Here is a 22048-nt window from a genome sequence, read left to right as displayed (position 1 = left end):
AGCGTGGCTCCCGCTAGGCCACGCGCCCAGACCAGGATCCACCCACAGAGGGTTTTGGAGACGGCGGCGGTCAGAGGACTCGCCATCCTTATGCTCCAAGGAAGAACAAGGGCAGGGGCCAAGGGCGCCAGCAACCAACACGCCGGGAATACAATCGCCCGCCTAAGCACAAGTTTGTCATGGGATTGGCGGACCTGATCGCCATTCCCAATATATCTGCTAGGTTGAAAGCGCCAGAGAAGGTGGGCGACAAGGTGTTGGGACCAAAGCCAGACGCCTGGTGTGAGTTTCACCAGGGCTTTGGCCATACAGTGGATTCGTGTTTAGCTTTAGGATACCAGCTCGACGATCTGGTAAAGAGCGGGTTCCTAAATGACTATTTGCTGGACAGAAGGACGGGGGGCGCGTCGAGCTCCCAACCAGCAGGTGGAGAAGCCCAGCAGCACGAGATGCCTACGCACGGGGAAATCCACACCATTGCAGGGGGTTTCTCAGGAGGTGGATGCACCGCATCACAGAGGAAGAGGTACGCGAGGTCTGTGATGACGGTGGATATGTTTGAAGACCACTCGCCGGAAGTGGACATTACATTCACCAAGCAGGATCTTGGGGACGTTGTGCCTCATGACAACGATCCCATAGTCATCTCGTTGATCACAGCGGGAAGAAAGGTCCACAGGGTTCTGGTGGACCAGGGAAGCTCGGCAGACGTGATGTTCTGGCCGACTTTCACGCAGTTGGAGCTGCCCCTTGACCAGCTGAGGCCCTATGGAGGGTGTTTGTATGGTTTCGCTGGTGACCAGGTGGAGGTCAGGGGGTACATAGAGTTGAGGACTACGTTTACAGACGAGGCGGGTTCGAGAACGGAGAAAATCAAATACCTTGTTGTAAACGCTCCTTCAGCCTACAACATCCTGTTGGGAAGGCCCACGCTCAACAGGATAGGTGCCATACCGTCGACTCGGCACATGAAGGTGAAGTTGCCATCTATGGAGGGGGTGGTGATCACCATCAAATCCGATCAGAAAGAAGCAAAGAAGTGCTATGAGAATAGCCTGAAAAACAAAAGATCGGTGAGTTACGTAACGACCACCCCGCCTCCCGGTGTGAAGCCCAGATCGACGGTAATAGAAGAGACCGCCGGAAGAGACGTGGAGATGGTGGATGCTGAGCTAGGGGAGGGGAATGCCGGTCTGGAGGAAGAAGAGGCAAGGAATCGCCCTGAGGAAGCGAGAGAACTGGGAATCGCCAGGGCGGTGATCGCCAGAGAAATCAGACCAAAACCCGTCGAGCAGTGGCTCGAGAGAGAGATCGGGGGAAAAATCTTCAAGCTGGGAAGATCCCTGGAGGTTGAACTCCAGGACCAGATTGCCAAGGTGATAGAACGGCATTTGGATGCGTTTGCATGGTCTGCTTCGGACATGCCCGGGATCGATCCCGACTTCTTGTGCCATCATCTGGCGATGGACAACTTGGTGAGACCAGTGCGACAAAGAAGAAGAAAGTTCAACGAGGAGAGGAGGCAGGCAATTAGGGACGAAACACAGAAACTCCTCGCTGCAGGCCACATCAGGGAAGTTCAGTACCCTGAATGGTTGGCAAATGTCGTGCTGGTGAAGAAGAGTAATGGGAAATGGCGCATGTGCGTTGATTTCACTGATCTGAACAAGGCTTGCCCAAAGGATTCATATCCCTTACCAAGCATAGACGCCCTGGTGGATAGTGCTGCAGGGTGTAAGTTGTTGAGCTTCCTGGATGCCTTCTCGGGATATAATCAGATCAAGATGCATCCCATGGATGAAGAGAAGACTGCCTTGATGACCGAGAGATCGTGCTACTGCTACAAAGTGATGCCGTTTGGGCTGAAGAACGCGGGGGCCACGTACCAGAGGTTGATGGATCGATTACTTGCACCGATGCTGGGAAGGAATGTGCAAGCGTACGTCGATGACATGGTCGTGACCTCGCCAGAAAAAAGCAAGCACGTTGCAGACTTGGAGGAATTGTTCACGACGATCGCCAAGTTCAAATTAAAGCTGAATCCAGAGAAATGCATTTTCGGCGTGGAGGCTGGAAAGTTTTTGGGTTTCCTCTTAACTGAAAGGGGAATAGAAGCAAACACAGATAAGTGTGCCGCCAACTTGGCGATGAGGAGCCCAGCTACCGTGAAGGAAGTACAACAGCTAACAGGTCGGATGGCCGCCCTGTCTCGCTTCGTGTCAGCTAGCGGAGAGAAGGGACATCCCTATTTTCAGTGCTTAAGGAGGAATAACAAGTTTGCTTGGACGAAGGAGTGCGAGGAAGCCTTCGTCAAGCTGAAGGAGTATCTGGCGAACCCGCCGGTCTTGTGTAAACCGCTGGTGGGAACCCCTCTCAGGTTGTATTTTGCTGTAACTGAGAGGGCGGTGAGTGCGGTGCTCGCCCAGGATCAAGATCAGGCTCAAAAGCCTATTTATTTTGTTAGTAAGGTGCTGCAGAGCCCCGAAACGAGATATCAGGCCCTTGAGAAGGCTGCGCTGGCTGTGGTGTTTTCGGCGAGGAGGTTGCGCCACTACTTCCATAGCTTCACAGTTCTGGTGATGACTGACCTGCCCATCCAGAAGGTCTTGAAGAAGCCCGACGTTGCGGGAAGGATGGTGAAGTGGGCAGTAGAGCTGTCAGAGTTTGATATCAAGTACGAACCCCGAGGCCCGATTAAGGGGCAAATCTTCGCAGATTTCGTGGTCGAGCTCTCATCTGAGGCGACACGAGTTGAAGGGGACGATTTCCGTTGGGTGCTCTCGGTGGATGGATCGTCGAACCAGCAGGGTAGCGGTGCTGGAGTCATTTTGGAAGGACCCAACGGCGTGCTGATCGAACAATCTTTGAGGTTTGCCTTCAAAGCCAGCAACAATCAAGCAGAATATGAGGCCCTGATCGCCGGGATTTTGCTGGCAAAGGAGATGGGAGCGAGGGTGTTGATGGCTAAGAGTGACTCGCTGCTAGTCACAGGGCAAGTAACAGGCGAGTTCCAGGCTAAAGATCCACAAATGGCGGCTTACCTTGAGTATGTGCGGGAATTGAAGAGTTCCTTTGCCTCCTTTGAAGTGGTGCATGTGCCCAGAGAGCAGAATGCCCGAGCTGACTTGCTAGCTAAGCTCGCCAGTTCAGGCAAGGGGGGTAGACAGAGGACGGTGATTCAAGAAACTCTGAAGACGCCGAGAGCATTTGTAGGAGATCACCTGGTTCTTCAGATAAGGAGGTCGACGGAAAAAGCGGCAAGAAGTCACAAGTCTTTGACGCAAGAAACATTGAGATCGCCGAGAATTAAAGCATGTCGAGGAGAGAAGGTGAACATGACGCAGGTCTGTGCTACCCATGAGCCAAACACCTGGATAACACAGTACAAGCGGTGCCTAGCAGATGGCCTTCTCCCGCTGGATCCGACAGAGGCTAGGAAGATAAAGCAGAATTCTAGCAAGTTCACATTGATTGATGGCGAGTTGTACAGGTTTGGGTTCACTCACCCACTCCTGGAATGTGTGCATGGCGAGAAGTGCACGAGAATCATGGCAGAGCTCCACGAAGGGATATGCGGAAGCCACGTCGGGGGTCGAGCTCTGGCCGCAAGGACTCTCCGTGCAGGGTACTACTGGCCATCGATGAGAGAAGACTGCAAGAAGTACGCGCAGTGTTGCAAACAATGCCAACAGCACGCCGATTGGCACAAGGCGCCTCCCGAGGAGTTGATGTCGATTTACAGCCTTTGGCCGTTTCATACTTGGGGAATCGACATCCTGGGACCATTCCCGCTGGCAATCAGGCAGATGAAGTACTTGGTGGTGGCGATTGAGTATTTCACCAAGTGGATTGAAGCAGAACCAGTGGCCCAGATCACCGCACACAAGATCGAAGGTTTCGTGTGGAAGAACATTGTGTGCCGGTTTGGTGTGCCCAAGCGCCTGGTGTCGGACAATGGGACTCAATTTGCAAGCCACCTGTTGAAGAAGCTTTGCGAAGGGGTGGGAATTCAACAAGCGTTTGCATCCGTCGAGCACCCTCAGACAAATGGCCAAGTAGAGTCAGCTAAATCGGGTGTTGCTGAGAGGTTTGAAGAGAAGGCTAGAGAAAGCCAAAGGAAGCTGGGCTGAGGAGGTACCCTGCATAGTTTGGGCGTACCACACCACCGAGCAGTCAGGAACCCATGAGACCCCGTTCAGCTTGGTCTATGGGTGTGATGCAATGATTCCCGTAGAAATCCAGGAGAGCTCGCCGAGATTCCAGAACTTCGTAAAGGAAGACTCGAATGAGGAGAGAAGGTTGAACCTGGATCTACTGGATGAGGTCAGGGAAGAGGCAAGATTGAAGGCTGAGGCGGTGAAGAGAAGGATTGAACGAAGATATAACTCAAAGGTGATGCCGAGGCAGTTTAGAGAAGGCGACCTGGTGATGAGGAAAGCCCACCAGTACGAGATGGAGAATAAACTGTCGCCCAAGTGGACGGGACCGTTCAGAATAACCGAGGCGCTCGGGAACGGCGCCTATCGCTTGGAGACATTGGAAGGAGGGGCGATTCCTCGCACTTGGAACGCCACGCACCTCAAATTATATTACAGTTAAGAGCTTTGTAAGTAAAGACAAACACGAAGTTATATTACAATGTCTCTGTCAAACAGTTTGAAGGGGGCACTCTTTTTTCCCTAAGGAGGGTTTTTAACGAGGCCACCCAATAAAGAGAAGTTTTCAAAGTTTAAGTTGTTTTTAGATTGCATGCTTGTTGTTTTCAGAAAGTTTTGAAGAAAGACCTTGTCACTTATACGTGACTTAAGGCAAGTTAAAGATATATTGCATGCTTTCTAAAAGGTTTTAAGTCCTCATCGTCTTTCGGCGATCGAAGGCATCAGTTAAAGTTTAAGTCCTCATCGTCTTTCGGCGATCGGAGGCATCAGTTAAAGTTAAAATTAAAGTCCTCATCGTCTTTCGGCGATCGGAGGCACGAGTTAAAAGACCTTAACGCCCTCGCGCATCCTGAGGCGAGATAAAAGACCTCCTCGCCGTCGAGCGAGTGCAGGTGAGGAAGAGTAAAAAGTCCTCAGTGTTTCTGGGGGCGAGAAGATGTAACCCCTGGGGCAATGTAGAGGCACCAATGAAAAGTCCTCAGTGTTTCTGGGGGCGAGAAGATGTAACCCCTGGGGCAATGTAGAGGCACCAGTGAAAAGTCCTCAGTGTTTCTGGGGGCGAGAAGATGTAACCCCTGGGGCAATGTAGAGGCACCAGCGAAAGTCCTCACTGTTTCTGGGGGGGAGGAGATGTAACCCCTGGGGCAATGTAGAGGCACGATTTAAAGACCTTCTCGCCTATGAGCGAGTTCAGGCGAGTTAAAGACCTTCTCGCCTATGAGCGAGTTCAGGCGAGTTAAAGACCTTCTCGCCGATGAGCGAGTTCAGGCAAGATAAAATCCTTCTCGTCTCGAACGAGTTCAGGTATGGTGTAGAGGGCGGAAGAAGTTTGGAAGGTGGCTAAGGTAGGATCGAAGAGAGCGCCTAGCCACCCGGTCTCTTGTTCTGAAGCTCAAGGAGGTAGAGAAGGATCCGAAAGGCGCCTCTACCCCCAGATAAAAGAACAATGGCCAAGGCATGAAGCCAGAAAGAAGCTGATATCGCCAAGAGTCTTTGGCGACCAGGAAGAGTTCAAACAGTGGCGAGAAAGTTAAAGACCCATTTTTGATGAAGCGGATCGGGTGAAGCGATGTTTTAAGCCAGTAGTTGAGTTAAAGTTCGTTGTTTGAAGTATGGTTTTACGTTAAGGTTCATTGCCTTGAGATTACAAGTTGTTAAAGCGTTACTGTCCGAAGATCGGTGGTTCGAAGCAGTTAAGTACACGATTGCGCTTACGAGGTTACTAAGTCTTTTTCTTTGAAGTAAATCACGCAAGGAAAGTTAAAGCAGACAAAGAAGTTACAAGAAGAAATACAAAGGTCTTGTCATTAAGTAAATATCAGCTCGGGGCACATATACAGAAAAAGAAAAAAGTTCATTACAATTATATGCAAAGGGAAAGCGTAAAGGTAGTGGATGGAGGGAATTGATCAGTCTTCAGCGGGAACCACCTTCCCATCCACCACCTCGTTGTTGAGGGACACCATGCTGAGATCTAGATCGGGGAACAAGCAGGCGAACTGTTCCCGTGCGGCCTCGAATCCAGCAGCCAGAATTTGGGCAGAACTCAAATTAAGTTCTTCAATCTGTTTCTTGAGTTCTTCAGTTTGTTCCTCCAGCCCCTTGTTCTGCTGCTCCAGCTCTTCAGCTTGCTTCTTGAGTTTTTCGATGGTTTCCTGAGCTTGAAGAAGGTCTTCAGCAACCTTCTTGGATTCTGCCTGCACCTGGCCCAATTCAGCAGCGATTTTCCCCTTCTCTGTGTTGGCTTCAGCAAGCTTCGCCATGGTGTCGTCCCTTTCTTTTTCCACCGCCCCCAGGAAGACCTCCCGATCGGCTGACCTTTGCTCCAGTTTCTTCACCTTGGCGGCATCAGCTTTGATCAAGGCCTCCAGGTCAGCCACTTTCACGCGATAAGGCACCAGCTTGCTCTCTAGCTCGATCTTCTCTTGAGCCAAGAGCTGTACCTTATGGCGAAGATCGGTGGCCTCCTTGCGCGCCACCCGGAGCTCGGTGCTCATTGCATCTTCTACTCGGGAGTGTTCAATCTCCGCGAGTGTCAGATTGCAGGACAACTTCTCCGCCTCAATCCTTATAGTGCTGTTCTCAGTTCGAAGGGCGTAGAGGTCGTCCTGGAGCTTCCTGGTGGAGCTCTCCACAGCTCTAGAGATAATGGTGGGGAAGTCCTCTGCCATCATCTTCAGTTTGGCCGAGAAAGGCTCCCACATCCTCGTGACCTCGAGAGAGAGGTTTGCTTGTGGAGGCACCGGGTGGGCTCGTTGTTGGCTCTCGCCGCCACCTTCTTTAGTTGGTTGCTCAGCAGGTGCTTCTTGGCGTGGTGGCGACGTTGGGGATTCGGTAATCAGAATCGGAGAGTTGTGGGCAACCTCATCCCCGATTGGAGCAACGTTTGCGGTTGAGGCATTTGAAGGAGGACCCCCTCCAGCTGATACATAAGGCGTGGAGGCGCTCGGGGGGTCCTCCATGAAGTTTGGCTCGGGGGCCTCAACCGCAGGTGGCGCAGACGCCAATGGAATTGCTTGGACTGGTGAGGCAGGAGCCGGTGGGGGCGGCAATGTTGGAGGCGGAGCAGGTGTAGATGGTGGTGTTGATGTTGGAAGAGGGGGTGGAGCAGATGGTGAAGAAGGTGCCAACCTCTTCCTCTTCGTGACGAGGCCATCTTCAGTTGCCTCGTCGTCTTCCTCTTCCTCCTCGTGGACTACTTGGGGGGCTTTCCTCTTAGGTTTCCTGAGGACAAGCTTTTTGCGTTGGTTGGCGGGTTGGACATCGGGAGGAGTTGGGCCTTTGGGTGGCGATCGGCCCTGTGCGGCGGCGATCTCCACCACCGAGTTTGGCACGGTTTGTGAACCCGATGCCAACCCGTGGGTTCGGGCGAGCGCCCTCAGTTCAGCGAGCTTGCCCTGGCCCAACATATTATCTGCATAGAGCAAAAATGCATGGGTTAGCTCAGAGAGAAAATAAATGCATAAGACAGTATGCAGCAAAGCAGATAAATGGTGCAGAAAATAAAACCAAAGTCTTGCGCACAACGCACAAGACGCCCAGAAATAGTTAACAGAGGTAATGTTAGAATAAAGACTTAGACGTTCTAACCTATGCGAATTTCGAGTTGGTCCTCGAAGAATTCGAAGCAGATGAGCGTGGTGGTGAGGAAGGTGATGTTGGCATCTGCCACGCTCTTCCAGAAGAAGCAGAGGTCTCTGTCCAAGGCACCCATGCTATCAGGACTTCTTGGCCTCCTGAAGCTACTCTTGGACTCTTTGTTTCCCTTGTTTACCCAATACAAGGGGAAACCGTCGAGCAACGAAGCGTCCTTCTCGTTGGGGCGCACCTGGACAAACTTGCCCTTCCAGTCTTTGTAGGATTGCTGGAAGATAGAGAGGATCGACCTCCCAGCAATCCCATTCAAGCTTACCCATAGGCGATCTCCTGGGTGCTTGGCTTCAAAGAGAAATAAGAAAACGTCCACTGATGCTGGCAGCCCCAAGTGGTCGCACATTATTTGGAAAGCCCGTACGAACGCCCAGCTGTTGGGATGGAGCTGGGCGGCGGCGATATCGAGCTCGGTGAGAAGCTCCCTTTCAAAACGGGTGAAGGGAAACCTAAGTTTCACCTTCTTGAACAGGGTAGTGTAGATGAGGCAGAACAACCCGCCGGTGTTCCCCTTATCGTCAACACACACCGGCATGTCGGGAGGGCAAGGTAGCACCGTCATCTTTTCGTCGTGCTCCTCATGGAATGATTGGTGAGGCTCGTCCCCTTTCTTCAATCGTAGAACTGCCCCAGCAGAATTTACAGAAGATGTTTCCCTCAACAAAGTCGAGGTGGCCCATGGGTACAGTTTTTTGAAGTCTGGGAGGGAACAGAGGCTCCTCCGGCGACAGGGGGGGTAGCCTGAGCCAAGTTGGGGCGGGAGGGTGCAGGCCTCTCAGCCTGAGAAGACGAAACACCACGTGCTCGCGGTGGGTCGTGTGCTTGTGAGGAGGGGTTTCGTGATGAAGGAGGAGGATTTGGGGTGATCTTTGAGCGAGTCATTGCGGAAGCTGCAGAGGAAAAAGAAAAGGAAAAATGATCAGGGTTCGCAGAGGCTGACTCGATCATGGAAGAAGGGTGAAAAACGAACGAACGTAGGTTCGTTGTGACGTTGACGAAGCCCTAAGTTACGAGAAAGGAGAAATGGAAAAAACAACCCACAACGTATGCACCAGACAGTTAAAGGATGATGCGAATCGGTTAAAATGCAGGAAAAACCAGCAGAAGAAGGAAAGGAAGTACCTTTTTGTGATCGGAAGAGTGATGAAGGAAGTTGGTGATTCAGGAAGTTGAAGAACGTTGAGAGCTTTTTTGCAGAAGAGAGTTGGAGCGTCTGAGAATACGAAGAAAGTGATGGAACAGTGGAGCGAAATGGGTTTAAGGGTTTTTCGAAATGGGTTTGGGAAGCGCAAACGTTAACTGAAGGTAACCGTTGATGAAGCCACGTGTCGAGCGATGGGTGAGGTGTTTGGTAGAGCGTCAGAGAAGCAGAAAGTACAACCGCTTGAAATTCTGCGCCATGCCACGTAGATCGGTATTGACGTGACTCTTTTAGTCTTTTCGCTGGACAAGTCTTCGCTTAAGACTGGGGGGCTTGTGTACCGTCCTGGTAGTCGGAAATGATGATGTGGCACCAAGCTACAGTATCGGCGTGTTGACGAGACGCCAGGTTGGCAGAAGGGAAAGAAGTCGGGGGGCTCATGAAGTCGCCAGTTCTTAAGTTGGCGTTCTCCGATCACCAGCATACTAGAACCTCCAGATGTAAACTCAGGCGACCAAGTGATTGGAGATCGCCAGAGCAAGCACATCGTCGAAGATGAAGGTGGTGCAGATTATGAAGGCGGCCGGCGAGACCACAGGGAAGGTGTACGAAGGCACCCTAACTCGCCAATTCCAGTAGAGATCGCGCTCCCAAGTTAGCTATGCACTGGGCAGTACCATGCATAAGTAACTTAGCCAAAAGAGAGTCAGAAGCAGCGCCCAAGTCAAGGAGGCTCCAGATGATGGCACGTGTACGACTGGATGCGAGCCACGTGTCCAGGTGCGTAACTGCCGAGAGAGAGAAAGTGACCAGGTATAAAAGGGTTTCCCAACGAACTTTCAAGGTACGCACGTTCAGATTGTCTTCTTTACGCTTGCGAGTTCTTGAGCATACTGTGAGAGAGAACATTGCACGGTTCCTTGAGAGTTCTTGAGTGTTTGCTCTTGAAGTATTTGGTGGTTCAGTCACTGACTTGGGCGTTGGAGTGCGATCGGCCGCAGCGGCGCCGCTTTGTTCTTTTGCAGGTTCTTGAGGTGGATCGTGACGAAGGACGGAGGTTGAAGCGGTGCGCACGTCGATCCACGTTTGACGAGACAAGTTCCAACGTTCTGGTCAACAGGCAGGATCAACACTCCTTCAAATCATCTATCAACACTCTTATTAGACCATCTACTGGTATAAAACAAGATTAGCACAAATAACCGTTATAGCCAAGCTTTATGATTATAGTACAAGAATCTATGATTAAAACTTTAAAGCGTGACATCGCACATATGATTCTTCTTTGTTATGTAATAATAATTTTATTGCCCACATTATGACTACATTTCTATAGTTTAATTAATCTATAAATCCTATTTGTTTTATTTATAAATATATAAATCCTACTTGTTTTACTTAAGTCCTACTTCAAACATTTAATTTAATATTTTTAAACAATGTATCATTTATGAAATAAAATATTTGTAATTTATGCCACCATAAATTTTTTACATACATTCATTTTTTAAAGCAAACAAATTATAATTTTATAAAAAAAAAAATAATTGAACCAATGTCGTCACATGATGTGATGACTATAATGTAAAAAACAACATACAAAAGTTTCCATCACTTATCACGACTTTTGTCTATTTTTTTTTACTTGACAACTTCACTTTAAAAAATTCTTCAACAACAATTAAACCTCAATCAAAATGAACTTAAATCATGAGGTGCCATGGCGACTTCATAAAATTTTCAATCAAGCGGAAGTCATATTTTGTTATGGCGACTTTAGAATAATGAAGTGCCAATCTTAGAACACGACTTGTTTATTTATTTATGTATTTTTTAAAAAAATTATCAATTTTCATAAAATTACATTATATTTTGTAAAATTTCCTTATTTGCAATGATGAAAAAATAAAACTAAAGTAATAAAATATGATAAAAATGGTTGTAGGTTAATATAAATGTTAAATTGATTGGTTATGGATTTTTGAACACTCATGTACACGTTTTATTTATACAACAAGGCAGCAAATAACCTTATAAACCACGTTTTACACCTTTTAATAACTTCGATAATATAATTGTATTTTTACATTGGTTTGGGTAACTTTTGATTTCCTTCTGCTATTATTATGGATCAACTAATCTTCCCATATAATTAATTAAATTTCTATCTCTTAACGAGTTATTAACTTTCAACTATAATATTTTTTATATAAAAAAACATAACCTTGTATTTTTTAAGGAAGCCATTTTTCTTTTAGTTGTGTAATCCCGGCCACACCTAGACAGGTTAAAGAGGATTTTTTTAAAGACTCTTCGCTACCTTTAAGCTTTGGGGAAAAGTGTACTACTGTGAATTCGAGAATCGAGAGATCGCGTACTTACCCAGTCTTTTGACCTCTCGACATATCACATCATTTCTATCCCAACTACAACCCAAAAACATCATTAGTTGATAAATCACACGCTAAGCACCACAAATTATGATTGTGAAGAAATTAAACCGAATTGGGTCGACTTAATCATATGTATAACCAAAAGCCCTAAGTTGCCACTTTAAATAAAGAAACACTCCAAGGATACGAGGTATGAGAATTCATTTGTTACGTTAAAAAGAAACACCGATGAACTGATAGGTCGAGAAGCTGAAAGATCGAAAAGTGATCAAGAAAACTCTTAAGCAATGATCAAATCTATATTTTTTCCTAAAAAAATACACATAAATAAAATAAATAAATAAATTAATGATTAAGGAAAAAATTATAAAATAAGTTTTAATTATGAAAAGTTAAACAAATGGACCTACTCTGAAGTGAAGAGAAAATAATGGGCTCATTAGATCCATTAGTGAGTAGTATAAATAGCAGTAGATTTAATTTAGTAGTTAGATTTTAATGAACCATTAATGAACAAAAAGTGACTTAAGCTTCGGAGAATTCTTGCAGGTACCACACCCTGTGCTTGCCATACCGAGAGGTGATCTGAACATTACGTATTGTTGAGAAGTGAAATTACAACAAAAGGAAAAGAAGTAAAGGTGAAGTGAATATGGAAGTAGAGAGAAGTGGTGAAAGTGAAGTAAAGACGAAGTGACGTAGTAGGCGAATTGTGAAGGTTTAAGCCGAAAACCACTCCCTTATAAATTGTGTAAGAAAATTTTGGCGCCCATCGTGGGGCGAGAGTGAGCAAAGAGAAGATGGTAGTTACAAGGGAAAAGAGTCACGTGGAAAGCTTGGAGGATGGTCATCAAGATCCAACTATGGTTATGTTGGTCAAATTGCAGAAAGAACTAGAAGTATTGAAGCAGAAAAGCTCTGATGAGATTGAAGCGTTGAAGGCCAAAAATATACATAAGAAATAGAAGCTCAAAGAAGATGATATTATCCCAATTATTCAAACACGAGATTATGCCCGATCAAGTACACGATCACCTCAAAGCACAATCGATAGCTTTGGTGCGTCATAAAGAAGACAAACCACAATGTCCCATGATGTTTACGAGACTTGAATCAGAAAGCATCCTTTTTCTGAAGGAAGTATGGAAGTATCATTACCCGATAACTTGAAGAATCTGACATTAGCCAAGTATGACGGAACCACTGATCCAGGCGAGCACGTTGTCAGATATATAACTCAAGTTAGCTTGTATACCTCAGATGATGCCATTTTGTGTAAAGTATTCCAACTACGTTTAAGGGAGCTGCTTTAAGTTGGTTCATGCGATTGTCGCCTTATTCCATTGATTCCTTTAATACTGTGGTGATGAAGTTTGGAACTCTGTTCTCCACAAGCCAACCACACCATTTAACTTCCATTGCACTAGTTAAGATCCGATAGGAGAAGGGAGAATCTTTGAGAACTTTTATGGAGAGATTTGGAAGGGTAGCACTCAGCATACGCAACTTAATCTCTGAAGTAGCTATGCATCATATGGTTACTGCATTAAGGCTTGGACCATTTGTCAACAGTTTATGTAAGCGGCCTGCTGCCAATCTTGATGAATTAAGGGAAAGAGCGACAAAATTTATGCAACTGGAAGAATTGCTATGTTTTAAGAGTCAAATAAGAGCGGAAGAAGGAGTTGATAGAAGGAATAAGGAGGAGGTAAGGTGGAAGAAACCGAAAGAAGCTTGTCGAGGATCGATATTTACACAATATGCACCTCTCAACACTAATCGAGATAAAATTATGGAGGAAACCCTTAATACTGAATTGATTCCATTGCTAAGGAAGATTCCCACTCTCAATAATGTTGATTATAGTAAGCATTGTTGATATCACAAGAATTTTGGCCATATTAAAGAGGAATGTGTTGGACTGCCAGACCTTATTGAAAAGCTTATTCAAACAGAACATCTTAAACATTATGTGCAGAGGAATGATGTAAGGTTTGAATCAAGAGAGCGAGGTTGGGATCATAATAGGGAGCGAAGTTAGGAGCAAAACAGGGATGGAAACCGGGAGGAAGGAATGGAGCGGAACCGTGAACCAAGGGGAAGAAGGCATCATAATGATGAAAGGCGAGATCGAGAAAGAAGTCCAATGAGGAGAGAAAGGAGAAACCCGATAAGGGGAGTAAGTAACACCAAATTCGGAGGGTTTGCAGGAGGAAAAGTATTATCATTGGCAAAGAATAAACATGTTAAGTCATTTAGAACAACACATTCAATCCAAAAAAGAAGTATACAACCAATAACATTTACTAGTAAGGATTTTCAAAATATTGATCCTAATCAAGATGATCCAATGGTAATTACAGTTGAAGTAGCAGGTTTTGTGGTAATGAAGACATTAGTTGATCAAGGAAGCTTTGTTTGATATTTTAGATTGGGATACCTTTCTGAAGTTGAAGTTGTTAGAAGACGATATTCGACCACACTATGAAAAAATAATGGGCTTTTCTGGAGAAAGAATAAGCACCAAAGGGTATGTTGATTTGAAGATGAGGTTTGGAATTGGAAGGTTGACTCATGTTATTGATGTTCGGTATCTGGTGATAGAAGCTAAGACGTCCTACAATGTCTTATTTGCTGGGTTCAATAGTGTCAAAGTTCAAGAGGGGGGGGTGAATTGAGCTTTTAAAACTTTCGCATAGATTCAGTTTTTAGCACAATACAAAGAAAATAAATCGAATTATTTACCAATGAACAAAATTATTTTTATACTGCTTATGTATTAATACGTTTATATCAGTTGAGTGACTTTTATTTTAAGGTTGAGCTAGATGTTCTGCAGGCAATCACAACCCTTGAATCTAAAATCAATTCTTATTTTTAAACCAATTAACAGATTGAATTCACTTTCACAAAACACGAATTCCAATTATGTTTCACAACTCATACAGATTTACGCAGAAGTTCTTCATAAGGTTTTCCAGAAAAACAAGAACAATATAAATGTACCCAGAAAGAACAGATTCAAACACAATTGAATAGATTTATTTCTTGACAGATCAGTTTATTCAGCAGTTATTGAGTGCAAGGATTAAGAGAGAATGAACACAAAACAATTATATTGGTTCACCAATTGAGGTACATCTAGTCTTCACCTAATCCAAGGTGAAATCCACTAAACCACAATTACAAAACCACTGTTCTTGAACCCTACAAGAACATGACACACCTTGCTGAAAAACACTATTCCAGCACACACAACTCTTCAAGAAACCCTATCAAGAAGTGTCTTACAAACACACTTTACAAGAAATTGAGATATGAAACGAATACACCTGATAGATAATGCATAAATTTGCCTTAGACCAGTAGAATAGATTGCTCACACAATGACAACACCTCTAACCAAGCCTTAGAACCAACCAAGAACAAGCACACTTTGTGATTTGAAAAATCTTTGAAGAACCCGTGCCAATCCTCTGAAATCTCTTTTGTCTTTGTTGTAAAAACCAGTTTTCCAAACTATATCAACAACATTTTAAAGCCAGAACAAACTCTCTTTTTATAGGAAACATTTTATAACAAACTTTCAAAAAACAGTTTGAAAATAAAATGAACAGATTGAAAATAAAATGAACAGATTTATTTTCAAAGGTAGTGAGAGATTTTGTTATATGTAGGAGACTTAGTCAAACTCCCTGGTTCAAGGATAAAACGTGAAAAACCTTTTAAGAGAACCATGACACCAAACTAAAAAGAATTTATTCATTTACAGAAGAACAAATTCATTTTCAAAACGATAACAGGAACTTTTTAACAAGTGAAACACAGTCGTTTTGATGGAATGAAAACTTAGTTAAGATACTTTATGCATAAAACATGATTTTCAAAAACACTTAATCAAGGCATCAGTTTAAGAAAAGAATCTATTCATTTAGAGAAGAACATATTCATTTTCTATGCAGTAGAGGATATTTTTGCAAAACATGTGAAAAACATTTTCATAAAACTTGTGCTTGCTCTTATCACATGGTCAGGGGGAAAAGCCTACTTTAACCAACCTCTAATCTATACCTAAGACATCCTTAAAGAAAATACAAACACTAAGGAAAAATACACATTTAGCTTCATCAAACACTTTGTCTTGAAGGGGCAACATTCATCTTCAACATTATTGGCCAAGCCATCTTTAAATAAACTTGGGACCATTGTATCCATGCCTCATTTAGCCATGAATTTTCCAACTAGCAAAAGAGAAGTAGTAACAGTTTATGTAGATCAACGTACGGCTAAAGAATATAATTTGGCAAGCCTTAAGGTGGTGCCAATGTTGCAAAGTTGGTATAAAGCAAGCGTCGGGAGTGGAATGATCAATGATAGATCTTGATCGAAGGTCTGATGAAGAAAGAATAAAGTTGAAAGAGGAGACTGTAAGGTGTATGTTGGATAACAAAAACCATTACACTTATATGGGAAGCTCAGTTTTGAAAAAACATATCGGAGTTTTGATAAAAGTCATGCAGAAAAACAAAGATTTTTTTGCATAGAGTGCGATCGACATGCCTGACATTCATCCAGATGTAAGCACACACAAGTTTATCAATTTGTCAGCTAACAAAACTTGTTGCATAGAAAGGAAAAGGTTGAGGAGGGATGAAATGCTAGTTGCGATAGAAGAAACGAAGAAGTTGTCGCACGCGGGCTTCATTGAAAATATAAAATACACAACATGGTTGGAAAATGTGGTGCTAGTTAAAAAATCAAACGGAAAGTGGAGAAGTGTACATATTATACATATTTGAATAAGGCATGCCTAAAAGATTCTTATCATTTATCAAACATATGTTAAGCTTTCTTGATGCGTACTTTGATATAATCAGATACCGATGAATAATGCCAACATACTGAAGACAACATTTAATACTTAAATATCAATTATTTGTTATCGGGTAATCCCTTTCGGGTTAAAAAATGTAAGAGAAACCTACTAGAGGTTGATGAATGAAATTTTCTGAGAGCATATTGGAAAGAAAATGGAGGTGTATGTGAATGACATGGTGGTCAAGTCTATGGCAGTGGAAACTCATGTACATGACTTGGAGGAAGTCTTTGCTCAAATTCAAAAGTACAACATCAGGTTAAATCTCAAGAAGTGTGTTTTTGGAGCTAAAGGATGGAAGTCTTTGCTCAAATTCAAAAGTACAACATCAGGTTAAATCTCAAGAAGTGTGTTTTTGGAGCTAAAGGATGGAAGTTTTGGGGGTTTATGTTGACAGACAAAAGGATTAAAGTCAATCCTGATAATTGTTAGGCCATTGTACAAATGAGAAATCTGAGAAACCTGAAGGAAATGTAGAGGCTTATTAGAAAGCTCACGACCTTATCTAGATTTTTGCCTGCATTAGCCACGAAGGCTAGGCCGATAATCTAACTTTTAAGAAAGACAAAGTCTTTCAATTGGAGTGATGAGTGCGAGCAAGCTTTTTCGGAGCTAAAGAATTTTCTTAATATGCCACTTGTGCTCACGAAGTCAGAGAAAGAAAAAGAGACAATTTTTTACTTAGTAGTAACAGCAAAAGTGATAGGGGTTGCCTTGGTGCAAGATTTTTCGGAGCAAAATACAAAGATGAGATATCAGTTGGTGGAGAAGGTCATGTTAGCACTTGTTTAAACAACGAGAAGACTTCGACAATACTTTCAAAGTCATCAAGTTGTTGTTAGATCTAATTGTCCGATATCGAAAATCCTAAGAAAGCCAGAGTTGGTTGAAAAATGGTGTCATGGTCAATAGAATTATAAGAATTTGGGATATAATATGGACCGCTATGTCCAATAAAAGCATAATGATTGGCAAATTTTCTAGCAAAACTCTCGGAGGCAGAATTACCGAAAGAATAAATGTGGATTTTGTATGTCACAATCTTCAGATAAAAAAAACAGTGGAGATAGAGTTGTGTTGGAAGGACTAAAAGTATTTAGAGTGGAACAAGCTTTAATATTTGATTTCAAGATGTCAAATAATCAAGTGCATATGAAGCTTTGATAGTAGGGTTAATGTTAGCCAAAGATATGGGAGGAATAAGGTTGTTATGCAAAAACGATTCAAAGTTGATGGTAGGACATATTAAATGAGAATATCAGGTGAAAGATCATTTGTTAATGCAATATTACCATAAAGTCAAAAATATTATGTAGCAGTTTAGTATGGTCAAGATAGACACATCCCGAGAGAGAAGAATATCAAGGTTTATTCTTTATCCAAGTTAGCAAGTTGCAAGAAGCAAGCACATCATAATTTTTTTATCCAACAAACATTACATTTTCCAACTATAATCGTTAATGAATGCTTGGCGATGTCAGTAAGTGGAGATGACTGGATGGCATATGAAGCTTTGATAGTAGGGTTAGTGTTAGCCAAAGATATGGGAGGAATAAGGTTGTTATGCATAAATGATTCAAAGTTGATGGTAGGACATATTAAATGAGAATATCAGGTGAAAGATCATTTGTTAATGCAATATTACCATAAAGTCAAAAATATTATGCAGCAGTTTAGTATGGTCAAGATACACACATCCCGAGAGAGAAGAATATCAAGGTTTATTCTTTATCCAAGTTAGCAAGTTGCAAGAAGCAAGCACATCATAATTTTTTTATCCAACAAACATTACATTTTCCAACTATAATCGTTAATGAATGCTTGGCGATGTCAGTAAGTGGAGATGACTGGATGGCACCAATTAAGAGATTCATATCGTCACAAGAGAAGGTTGAAGTGGGAGAGTTGAGTTTGGCTAAGAAAGTTGCTAAATATGCTATTATTGGCAGAGACTTGTATCAATGAGGTTATTCGACACCATTGTTGAAATCTATGACGCAAGACCAAGATGATTATGTTCTTTGGGAATTACATGAAGGTATATGTGGATATCATTCAGGTGCTCAGGCCATGACATCACGGATTTTGAGAGCATGGTATTATTAGCTAACAATTTAAGAAGACTGCAAGATTCTTATTCAAAAATGCAAGAAATGTCAAGAATTTAGGAACTTCAAACATCTCCCCCCACATAAGCTACAAGGAATACATGCACCATGGTCGTTTGCTAAATAGGGAATGGATATTGTAGGGTCATTTTCGTCAAGCCGAGGACAAAATAAGTTTCTCATTATTGCTATTGATTATTTTACTAAGTAGATAGAAGTAGAGTCACTAACAAAAATCACTACCCAACAAGTTGAGAATTTTGTATGGAGGAATAGAATATAGCAGTTTAGAATATTGAACACCATAATAAATGATAATGGAAAGCAATTTGTTGACAAAAAACAAGCAAAATTCTATATTAATTTGGGAATCAAGCATACAAGCATTTCAGTTGAGCATCACAAACAAATGGGCTAGTAGAATCTGTCAACAAAGTCATATTGATACAATTTTAGAAACGTTTAGGAAGGAAGCTCAAAAAGACAATGAGCCGACAAGTTCCTGGAAATGTTATGGGCCTATAGATACACACCTCAAATAAAATTGGTGAAACATCTTTCAACCATACATATGGGATGGACACCATGATACCAGTAAAAATTGGAGAATTGACAATTCGTCACCAACTACAAGATTTAAAAGTAAATGAAGAATGTCTTAAAACCGAGCTTGACTTGCTCGAGGAGTTGAGAGATAAAGCAAGGATAAGGGAGAAAGCGGTTCAAAGAAATGCGATTAGGAGATATAATTCTAAGGTGGTGCCAAGAGCTTTTAATAAAAATGATTTAGTATGGAGAATAAGGACGAAAGCACAAAATGATGCAACATATGGTAAATTCGCATCCAATTGGGAAGGACCATTCTGAGTTACTGAAAACTTAGGAAATGGAGCATACCAACTTAAGCAACTAAGCAAAAAGCAAATATCACGTAATTGGAATGCTAGTCATTTGAAATATTACTTTACTTGAAAGTGTATTGTACAAAGCTAATCAATAAAGCATTTCTTTGCAAGTCTCAAGAAATAATAGTTATCTCAAGCAATCAAATTTTCTCTTGATTTAGGAAGTTTTCACGTTAAGTGAATCCCTATTGAATACAAAATATCTTCTCGGTTAAGGAAGTTTTCTCGATTAAGTGAATCCATATTGGATGTTAAAAATCTTATCGGTTAACGAAATTTTCACGTTAAGTGAATTTCTATCGAATACTAAAAATTTTATCGGTTAAGGAAGTTTTCATGTCAAAGTAAATCTCTGTCGAGTACTAAACTTTGGTTTAAAGAGTTTTATGATAAGTTCTCGGTAAGTAAAAGTATACCGAATGCTTAAGTTATTCTTGGTTTAAGAAGTTTTACTATCAAACAAAATACTCATCGAGGTTCAATTACTATTAAGTTACCAAGAGCTTTAAAGTAAGTTCTTACCAAATAAAAGAACACACAAAAAAAACAAACCGAGAGCGTTTATAAAAGTTTTAGTGTATTAAACGGCCTACCAAAAGATACATTGGATTTAAAAATAAAATAAAAAAATACAATAATACAAGACTAATCAAGTTCAATAGTCTCATAATCTTCACAATTCTCGTTATTTTTGGCAGGATTGTCTTCATCATTCGGAATATCCCTAACTGGCACGAGTTGTCCTTTGTAAAAGTTTTTCATCACATCAAAATTCCCTTCATTGATAGAAATTTTGTAAAAATACTCAACGTGTTAAAGAGCTTTAGAAAAACCAAGCTTACGTTGCTCCAACACATATCATTGAGCTTTTTCAACCTCTTCTTTGGCTTTCTCTTGGCGGGTTTGCTTAGCATGATGAGAGATTGTCATTCTTGATAGTTCTCGCTGAACATTTTCCATTTCTTCTCGGACTCGGTCTTAGCTCAACAATTATTCTTCAATTTATGCGTCAAGAGATTGCTTAACTGATCCACACCAAAAATGAGTGTCTGACAACTCTTTCAATTTCCTGATGGGAAAAACACACGTGGAAGCAACACACACAATCACGAATCCCCTGAGTTTCAACACGTTCGTCATGACTGAAACTACCACTGACCCGTCCTCTGTTCCTACCGGTCCCACATACACAAATTATTGAATTCTGGAATAGCTTGAGAACAAACATACTCAACAAGAAATTTTTTGGAGATATTTCAACAACTGAAATACTGGTTCTCCTAACCCACTGTCGTTTAGGAACCTCAGCTGAAGCACGACCCATGCTCCCACTGCCATAAGTACCTTTGAATGGTCTACCTGAACCTTTCCATGCTCGTTCATCCTAAATCTGACATGTGGCTCCAGGTTTCTCTCTTGTAAAGACAACCCTCTTCTGCCTACGAGATTTTTTGAACCAGACTTTGTTTATCTTCCGAACTGGGACGATCACTCCCTCAGACGGTAATCCGACCATATACAGTGAACCTTTTTTTTCTTTCGTGGGCTATGACAAGATTTCTCTTGACAACCTTCCATTGTTGATTTTCGAACTTCACATTGTTCGTCCAACTGCCGAACAAAAATCAAACTTTTCGTTAAGCTTGGAACAACTCTGACATCCTTCAAAGTCCAGAAATCGATTGCCATCTTCAACACTATGTCACCTATGCCTGTAACATCAAGAGTTTTGTTGTCCGCTAGTCTTACCTTTCCAAAGTCAACCATAACTAGATTTTGCAATGCTTCATTGTTGTGGGTACCATGAAATGAAGCACTATAATCCATGACCTGGAATCCTCACTTCTATTCGTGCAACAGACTAAGAGGTCCTTGTCCGCAGAGTCTTCTGCAATGTTGCTTGTTTATCATTAGGGCATTGATTTTTGAAATGCCTCACCTCCTTGCAGTTTTAACATGTTACACTTGAGAAATCCTTAGTCTTTGACTGACTCTTTCTTCTGATCTTGCTCCCAATACCTCTGATATTTCTTACCTCTGATGACATTTAGCGATTCACTAGATAATTCCCCAGAACTCCTTCTTCTGACATCCTCGCCAAGAATGAGATCACGAATCTTCTCAAAAGTGAATCCATCGGGTCCCGCTGAACTGGTAACTCCTATAATCGTTATGGACCAACTATTAGGTAATAACGATATCAGTAGTAAAGCTTGAACTTCATCGTCGAACTTAATGCCCACTGACGTAAGTCTGACTAAGATATAATTCCTTTTATTGATGTGCTTAGTAACAGAACTAACAAATCCTCAATTTGCATTTTCCACCAACAACAAACCTGGTCGCAGTCCCCACTGCACTGGCGCTCCGCCGCACTGGACCACAACTGTCAGGACGCGCATCGCCGTTGTTCACGCTCCGCACCGCACTAGCGCTCTCCGCCACACTGGATCGCAGCTTCCTGGACGTGCACCGCTGCTCCACCACCATCGTTGGTCACCGCCGTTGCACTACACCAAGTGTTGTGTTAGCATTCAAAGTTGCGTTAAGAGTTTAAGTTGAATAACCAACTTTTTATTCAAGTGCTCAAATTTTGAAGCCTATACACTCTTTCCAGCCTCTTCACCTAACCTTTTACATACAAAGAGGGTACAAGCTGAGAGTTCGACATCAATATTAGCCAGGTCAGTTAGAGAGGAATTATGAAAAAGCTCCCTTTTGGAACTACTAAGGCTAAAAGAAAGAGATTTTGAAGTTGCAAAGTAGAGTTGAAGAGACGTCAGGAAGGGACACAGAAGGTCCACCAACCACATGTCG

At 42.7% G+C, this 22048-nt stretch overlaps 1 protein-coding gene across 1 annotated transcript in view; it reads left to right on the top strand.

Annotated features, from left to right (window-relative positions):
• LOC137833992 (uncharacterized) overlaps positions 1-12307 on the top strand; it is a 35862-nt gene extending 23555 nt beyond the window's left edge. The window contains exon 2 of the mRNA XM_068642059.1: positions 12230-12307. Within this exon, the coding sequence (XP_068498160.1) occupies positions 12230-12307 (78 nt within the window). The remainder of the gene's footprint in view (positions 1-12229) is intronic.
• The last annotated feature ends 9741 nt before the right edge of the window (positions 12308-22048 follow it).

Source organism: Phaseolus vulgaris, chromosome 5, assembly GCF_000499845.2.
Source record: "Phaseolus vulgaris cultivar G19833 chromosome 5, P. vulgaris v2.0, whole genome shotgun sequence".
NCBI lineage: Eukaryota > Viridiplantae > Streptophyta > Magnoliopsida > Fabales > Fabaceae > Phaseolus > Phaseolus vulgaris.
Note: the sequence above shows the minus strand (reverse complement) of the source record. Positions and strands in the feature narration are given on the sequence as shown.